Source organism: Oryzias melastigma, linkage group LG14 (assembly GCF_002922805.2).
Source record: "Oryzias melastigma strain HK-1 linkage group LG14, ASM292280v2, whole genome shotgun sequence".
Taxonomy (NCBI): domain Eukaryota; kingdom Metazoa; phylum Chordata; class Actinopteri; order Beloniformes; family Adrianichthyidae; genus Oryzias; species Oryzias melastigma.
The window spans coordinates 11,791,333-11,799,952 of NC_050525.1; the positions used below are offsets into that span (position 1 = coordinate 11,791,333).

The 8,620-nt window shown below is 38.1% G+C and overlaps 1 protein-coding gene across 1 annotated transcript in view; it reads left to right on the forward strand.

The window, feature by feature from the left end:
* The first annotated feature begins 3,529 nt into the window (after positions 1–3,529).
* scn4bb (sodium channel, voltage-gated, type IV, beta b) overlaps positions 3,530–8,620 on the forward strand; it is an 11,240-nt gene continuing 6,149 nt past the window's right edge. Inside the window, exons 1-2 of the mRNA XM_024261368.2 lie at positions 3,530–4,942; positions 5,127–5,293. Of these exons, the coding sequence (XP_024117136.1) occupies positions 5,209–5,293 (85 nt within the window). The 5' untranslated portion in view covers positions 3,530–4,942; positions 5,127–5,208. The remainder of the gene's footprint in view (positions 4,943–5,126; positions 5,294–8,620) is intronic.

An 8,620-nucleotide genomic window follows, 5' to 3' on the forward strand; every position in this document is an offset into this window, starting at 1 on the left:
GAAACCAACAAAAAGGGTTTTAGCTGTGACCATTAATTTGTTTTTAAAGGATGTCTCTTATTTTCACCATAGATGGAAGTTTAATGATGTTTCATGACAACAATTCCCGGTTTTTACTACTTTGGCAACTCTGTAAACATTATTTTTTAAGTATTTTATATTGTTTATAAAAAGCAGAAATTTATTCTTGTTTTTTTTTTTTTAATTGTATCACTGTAATGATTCCTCTATTTTTAGAAAATTCCGAATAAAGAACTCACTTTTTAAATAAACTTGACCCCTATTTCCTACCTTTGACATGTTTTGGAGGATGTCTCATTTGAAGATCTGTGATATTTTATTTATGTATCTGTGTGGTCACATTTATTAAGATGTTCCCACAACAAGTGGTTCAATGCTAAAGGTCATTATAGACATCTTTAGAGACCTGTCACTCCTGACATTGACTGGTTCTCATGTCTTGTAAATGGAAAAATTGCAATGAGTGGAAACATTACCAAAACGTTAACACTTCCTCTATGCTATGAGAGCAATTTTCCAGAGTGTCAGAAAAAAAAGAATAATCTGAGGCAGGATACCTTCCACAGCAACTCTGGAAACTTTTCTTGATCAAAGCTAAGGTTGAAAGAATGTTAACATTCAGGTCTTTTCATAAGATTCTAGTGATAGGGCTCAGCATGAGATGTACCAACTGAGGTAAAGGTCAAGCTCGTTGCCTATCCAAGCTTCTTTTTTTAATAAATGTGATTTTTAAAGCTGGATTTTTTTTTTTCATTTCTACTGAGTCATGCAGAAGTAAATGCAGCCTGTCACACCCAGTCATGGCATAAGTGTCACCTACATGTGGTTCACACAGCATCACAGTCTGCAGCTTTAAAGACCCACTTTGATCATCTTTTGATCTGTTCTAAAAGTGCTATTTTTATTTCAATGATGCTGTTTTTAGACAAAATCAAGAAACCTGTGTTGTTTTCTGGGACAGTTTGTGCAGAGCAACTGTAGTTCATTAGAAATTCGCTACTGAGTTGTAGGCTGAGAGCTTGCTGTTTACACTAGGGCTGGATTGATAAAATTAATTATTGATCTAAATCGATCTAAGCCTAAAACATCAATAGTTGATCCATAAAAGTAGATATTGATCAAATGCATAATGCTAAAGTCTGCTAGCTTGATGCTAACGTGTAATGGGATTTCCCATAGGACGCCTGATTCTAATGCTTGGTCGACCAAAGCATACATTGCTGTCTATATTAACTTCTTCATAGACTCACCGGCATGAATTTTTACAAAATCTTTTAAGGATTTTTTTAAAGTAACCATTTGTGGTCTAAAGCAAAGTTTTTTGCTCATACTTTCTTCTTCTTCAGGAAAAAAGTTTATTGCTAGAGTGCAATCGCCACCTAGTGGCCAAACTGAAATGCCCTCCAGGAGAGGCAGAACAATCGTTGGATCTTCTCCATTTGAGAATCCATTTGAGAATCCATGTGTAACACTGTATGATATTAAAAATCTCATTATAATTTCACAAATATATTTTTCAGTATGTGAATTGTATTAGATTATTATGAATATCTTCAAAACATATACATAGATTGTTAATGTATTTCTGAACAAATGTGTAAACTCGGAACTGAATTGAGTGGATCAAAATAATCGAGAAAAAAAAATTGATTCTGAAAATTATTCGCAATATCTCACACCACCAACCTTACTTATGCAACAAAAATGGTGAGCAAATATTAAAGCTTACCAGCCGTGCAGTTTTAAACCAGATTCAGAAACAAAGATGCCCATGAATCTATTTTGTCTACAAGTAGTTGCATCAGAATGGAGCAGAGCAGGGAGCTTGTGGCCCGCCCAATGAATTTTGATGTAACAAACAGCATTTTTGTGTTTGCTCCTGATTCTCAGTGATTTGAAAAATGCTCATAAATGCAATTTTAAGCCTAATTTTCTTTATATATGTCCTCTATCCTTGCTAAAAACAAAAACCCAGTTTTAACAAGTGGGTCTTTAAACAGCCCCACCAAGTTTTTCTTAAGCTCCCTCTGATCCCTTTCTTAGTTCATTGATGCAATTGAACAATATTGAGGGACAGCTAAAGTAGAACAATCAAATAAAACAATAAAAAATGTTTTTATTTACTTTTCAACAACAGATCATTGTCAAACTTAATACAAAAATATTTATATCTGCATACATTTTTATTTTTTATATCAGTGGTTCCTGTTTTCAGCAGAGGAAAGTAAAGGGGGAGAGTTATGTCTGGGAATTCTTCTTGTAAACATTCCTTGTCTTGAATAAAGTTGAACTTCCCTAATGCAATACAGCAGATTGCTTTGTTCACATTTCTTATGTACGTTTTGTTGGTATTAATATCACTTTAAGTGATTAAGGATGGGCAGGAACAAGGATGTGTGTCCTTGTCTCCTGTTGTGGCTGAAGCACAAATCTTCCCGCAGTAAATCCGGACACGGTGTGCTTTTAACAGCTGAGGATGCAGATGCCCGGCACCAATGAATGATGGCATGTAACACATTAACACGAGTAAATCTTTTGTCACCTCCATGTGATTGTTGTGCGTTTATTAGATTTATTTAAAGGAAGATGGAACAGCTCTCTGAGGAGTTGCAGATGTCCTGCACAGGTCCTTCTGCAGCAAAATGCTTTTATTTTTTTCTCCCTTCTCTTTATTGCAGTTTTGGAAGAGTTCCCATCACTGCTGCATTGATACCCGAGTGGAGGGGCTTTGCTGAGGAGCAGGGAGAGCCTGCAGCCTGACCACATAATACCTAACTTTGTGTTGACTCAATGCACACGAAACATTGCACAACACAGAGCTTCTTTTCTTGTTTGGGACACTGAGCAAAGAATATAGGCCATTTAATCCTGATTTCTCTAGATATTGTTTTAGATATTTGTAGACATTTTCCTTTTGATTTCAGGTTCAACTTAAACTGTCAATCTCAGAGTGGAAACTACAATAAAAACTGCAAACAGTGCAAACCAAGGCAGATGTCCATCTTTCAGATAGACATTACTACACTCCTGTGCTGATCTTAGAGAATAGATGTACTTATTAACTATCGTCTACCATGTTTACTTCATATAGAGACCAGACAACCCTCAGTAAGGCTCCCTGAACCCCGTATTCCCAGAGCACCCAGCACAGGACACCATGAGGGACGAGGTTGAACGCCTTCTCCAAATCAACAAAACACATATGGACTGGATGAGCAAACTCCCACAAACCCTCCAGAACCCTAAAAAGGGTGTAGAGCTGGTCCAACGTTCCACAACCAGGACGGAAAACGCACTGTTCGATTATCTGACAAACTTTTTTTCCACTTTTTCAAATTGTGTTTATTTCTTTTCCCTTGTTACTCAATCTTTAAGATGTTCATTTTTTGTGAAAAGATTCATGACACAACTTTCAGATGCTAGTTTACAAAACCCCAAAATGCATTCATATGTCAGTCATCATAATTGGTCCCCCAGTTACTTGTATCTGAAACTCGTCATTTGTTGGTGTATTTCCAATCAATTCTAAACCGCCAAACAAGCTTTTTAAGAGCAAAGAAGCATCAACACCACTATGACCTAAAAAAACTACCAAGCTCCTCCTTATGTGCTTTCCTGGATTTGATCAGAAACTTGCAGGCCCGGATACTGGCTTTTATTCCTTTTATTTCGGCATTAAATCTTTCTTTTCCTTCCCACAATCTTACAAAATATCCTTTGAGACAGCAAGGCCCTAAATCATAATTTGTCCTCTCTGAGCTATAAGAAATATGGTCTCCAAATCCTGCTTTTCATTTTTGCCACTTCACATTGGATCAATCTTGATGCATTTTACTTTACTCGACAATCCTTACTGTAGTTCAGCCGAGAGGGCTGAACTTAAAGAAAAAAATAGAAAGAAAGACAAGGATAAAGAAATTGGATTGAAGTTAATTGAACAATTTTACAAAACTTCAACATCTGCAAAATTTCTAGATGTATAAAACCAAAACAGCAGGAGGTTCAGTGCAATTTTCCTGCGTCCTCTGTTGTGCAACTGCACCTGGAGTCGGATGACCGGCTCTGTCACATGGTCTCAGCTGCATCCTCTCAAGGACTCTAAAGTGTCCTTCAGGAAGTGGGTCATAACCACTGATCAAGTTTTGATTAGCCTGGAGGTGTTAGTACGTGTGAGGAATGATTTAGTAACTCATCTGGAAACTGTAAGTCACATCTTGCATCCAAGCCAACTCAGTAACTGTAATCCAGTAACTGTAATTCTCTGACGCAGTGAGGGGTGACACCGTCAGCGAAAGAGCCAGTCTATTTATGAATGGAGCTGTTCTGTATGGGACTCTGTTCCTGCCGCTGTATATCCTCCTCCTCCTCCTCCTCCTCCTCCTCCTCGACCTGCACTGCAGAACTTTTCTGTGATCTTCACGAACACTCACACAAAAGTGGCTGAGTCTGCATAAATGCCCCGAGTCAAGAGAGGAGGAGGGTGAGGCAGAGAGGAGGAGTGACTGAAGGAGTCAGCAGAGAGAACGAAAGAAAGAGGGATGATGAAGCAGATGAGAAAGTTCAAACAGAGATGAGGAAGGCAGTAAAAAAGCATGCAGACCACAGGGAAAAGTTATGATCAGGGTGATTTGGTTCACTGAGGCTGTGATGAAGAAGAGTCCTGGCTTGATCTCGTCTGTCATCAGTTCTATTAGTCTTTGTACTTCTTCTTCCTCCTCCTCCTCCTTTTTAAATGCCTCTCATCCTGGCTGGCGCTGCAATGTGGCTGTGTCTGCAGTGAAAGTGCTGGCTGGCAAATTCCCCTGGAGTGAACTCGACTGTGCGCAGTGAGAGTTTGCTGCTCTCCCTCCGTCCCGTCCACACTGACTCAGCTGTGTGGCCGACCAGCTGACCCATTACACAGCATCAGCTGCAGCAGCAGGTAAGCATTACAAGCTTTGACTTCTGCTTGTTTAATCAAACTTAAAAAAAAAATTGAGTCTATAACTGTGATGAGAACTTTTTCTGGTCCATTTTTCAGAATTTTGAAGTGATTAATCTTTTTTTCTTTTATTGTTCATTGCTTTTATCCTTCCCTAAAAAACCTTTCTGACCTTCTTCCACAGGATTACAACAAAATTTCTATCTGCCACATAAGCCGGGGCTGGATCCTGCTGCATCATTTGTTTTGGAGCAAAGGTAGCCGGGATGGATGTTCGGTGGATCGGGACAGAACCAATGAGGCGCTGCCCTCCTTACAGAGCCTGCAGACTGATCTTCTCTGTATTGTTCGGTAAAGTCTGATTTGTTTTTTTTTTTTTTTGCATCCCTGTTGATCTCCTGATGTTTGTCATTAAGCAGTGATTCATTATTCGCCTGATTGTAATTCTTTTTATTGCACATATTCCTGAAATATTGCTTCTCATTTCGGTTGCTGCTGGATTTTAAAACACACAAGCATAAAGACTCAGAAAAAAGTTGCTCTGGGTTTATTTAGACAATATCCGCTTGAATTCCTTCTAATTGACAAAATGGTCATTTGAGAAAAAGACACACACTGCAATTTTGAAGAAACACCTTTTTGTTCCCTGAATATTGTTCATATTGTTGGAAGTTTTAACTGTAAAGCAGTTTTTTTATTTCTCAAACCAAAGCATGACTTGACACACCATCCATTGTAATTCATTGATTAGTGAGATGCCTTTTTACAGGAAATAGATCAGTCACACCCAAAAAGCAGAGTGAGAAAAAAAAAACCAAAATGTCCTAGCTGAATTAAGGAATCCTGAGGTTAAATACTGAACTGTGCACTCTGGGCCCAATATTTTATTAGGTTTTGGTCCAAAGTCTGGTATTCAGTTTTATGGGAGCAGAATATCTGCAAAGAAGATTCAGATGATCCTCTTCAGCTTAGTCATGAACTTCTGACGTGTGTGGCTTGCAACTTCAGAAAAAGGCTTGGAGGTTGCTTATGCATGTGAACAGTTGACACAAATAAATGCACCTAATATTTGTAGATGATTTGTTGTTTTCTTCAACAACAACAAAAAAAGAAAAATCTCTAGTTTCAGAATTTGGAATCAAGAAAAAGAATCTTCAGGTTTTTTATGCCTTCTACCCAGATGTTGTATTTTACTTTATATTATTTTATGCTTTCTCGCAGTTTTATGAAAAAAATGAAGGTAAGCATGCGTGAAAAGTTTTTGAGCTTTAATAAACCACATTATAAAACGTAATTCCAAATAAAATAAACAAATAGAAGTGGACGTTTAGAGATCCCTCTTTAGATGGTGATTTTTTATTGAGCAACAGTCACCAATTTGAGGCAATATTAGTATTTTATGTTGCTATAATCTTTCAACCAGTTATCTGAAGTTTGTAGATTCTCCAGTGAAAGCTCTCCTACCATGTCATCATATTATATAAGAAAAAATACACAATCTTCTTTTTCTGGTTTACATATGTTTAAAATTATGTTATGTATTGATTATGAATTCTTGGGTGTTATGAGACCAGAATATTCTGAGATGTGGCTTCTTAAAAAAAGTTTTTGAGAGGATCAAGGTGTCTGACTATAATATGGGATTGCTGAGAGGTTCATTTAAAAGGAAATTTTCTCTTGCAAACAGGTTTTTACTTCACAAAGAATCACTTCAGATATTAATGGTTCCCTGATCCTTCCTGATGTGCAGCAACATTTCTATAAGTTTAATGCTTGTTTAATTAGTGTGGGCTCACTGGATTTAATTGTATTAAACTGTGGCTTGGAGTTTTATTTACTTTTATGATTATAACTATTGCTTTTACCATTTGAACTTCATATTGGTAACTTTAAATGATCCCTGATAAGTGATTGTGCCTCTTTTGTGCTTTAAAGGTTGTTATAGGCCCCAACAAGTGGCCTTGTGGTAGAGTGTCCAGTCTGGGATTGCTGGGTCTTGGGTACAAATCCACTGCTGGGTCTTACCAAAAATTCTAAAAATGGGATTCAGTTACTCCTGTCATGGGTTAGATTGGGGGATTAAACCTCTAAGTGGTTCCAAACCACAGTTGTAATTGCAACTCACTGCTCTCTGTGACTTTAACTAACTCTGTCATGGATGGATCATTAAATTTAATTGGATCTACATGATACATGCTATAGATATAATATAGTAATACAAAGCGTAAAGCATATTAGTGTTGACAACTTGTAATTGTTACATTAAATCTCTTTCAAAAAAGTTTTTCTTTTAACAGAGAACTAAAGGAATGCAACCTGCAGGAAAAAGTGCAGCGTAGGCTAAATATCAGCTGAAAATGGCCCCTAGCTGAAAAAGGAAGATGACTCTGTAGTAAAAAAAAAGTATTAATAATAATACTACTCTTTACTCTCAACTGTTTAATCCATTTAAGGTGTCAATTATCAACAGGAAAAGTACAGTAAAAACGGTATATTGGCCATAAAAAACGTTGCTTTTTACGGCCATGATGGGACAACACAAGATGGTGTACTTTACATGCTACTTATAATATATGCGTAAATAGTGACGTTTTTCCATGGCCAAAACACAGTTTTTTACTACCCTTTTCCTGGCAAATGTTGACCCCTTTCACTTGCCATTGTGCGCCACGATTTGGGCATCGCGAAGTTAACACTGTCTAATCAACCAATCAGGGACTCAGCTTTGGCCATTTTTCAGTGAATAGGTCAAAGGGGAGAAAAATGAATCCAATATGGCTGCTCGATAAGGGGATTTTTGTTGTGAACTTCCATCCATGTTTTTTAACCTGCTGAAACTGTGGGGTTGCTAGAGATTTTACCGCTTGCTTTTGGGTGAAGGAGGGATACACCCTGAACAGGTTACCAGCCTGTCACAGAGCCCATGGAGCTTTGCTAGCCAGCCACCCGGTAGGCAACATAGCGAACTAGCAACCTCTGTTGCCCAGGCTCCAGCAGAGTAAGCAAGTTCCACTGCCGGTCCCTGGGCAGCAGAGCTCGCTACGCTGGTCCGCTGCCAGCTGGCCGCCCGGCAGACGGAGAGCCCCTGTGGGTGCCGTTATACCGCGTGCAATCGCTCCACATCCATGTGCTTATGATGTTTTTCTTATTTTTATTAAGACAAAAAATAAAAAGTTCTATTTTCGTTTTTCCTCTCTCGGGTTAATACTCAAATTCAGCCACAGACAGACGGAAGTAACATTTAAAATGGCTGTAAGGAGTGAAATACACCGCACCGGGAGAGACTCTGAATGATCTGGTGAATCCAGACACAGCACATCTGTAAAGCTCTCCAAAACATAAAAACCCAAGCCACTTGCTTAACATCATTTATGTCTTCCATGACATGATAGCGAATGAGGTCCAGAAAAAACGCTGGCGGTTGCTCCGTGGCCGGGGCGTCAAAGAGTTTAGCAGTAAATTTGACATGCCTCAAAAGAGTGGTGGCAGATGCAAATTTAATGTGCAAGTAGCGTCTGTTGTGAATGCAGCATAAGGGAAAACATAAAAAAATATTAAAAATAAAGACAATCTAAAATAAATGTAAAAAATATTTGGTACAAAATGTCAGTTGTTTCCCCTTTGCTAATCCTCTTGAATGCTGCATTAAATTCTCTTTAATTTCTTTGGTACTTTTTT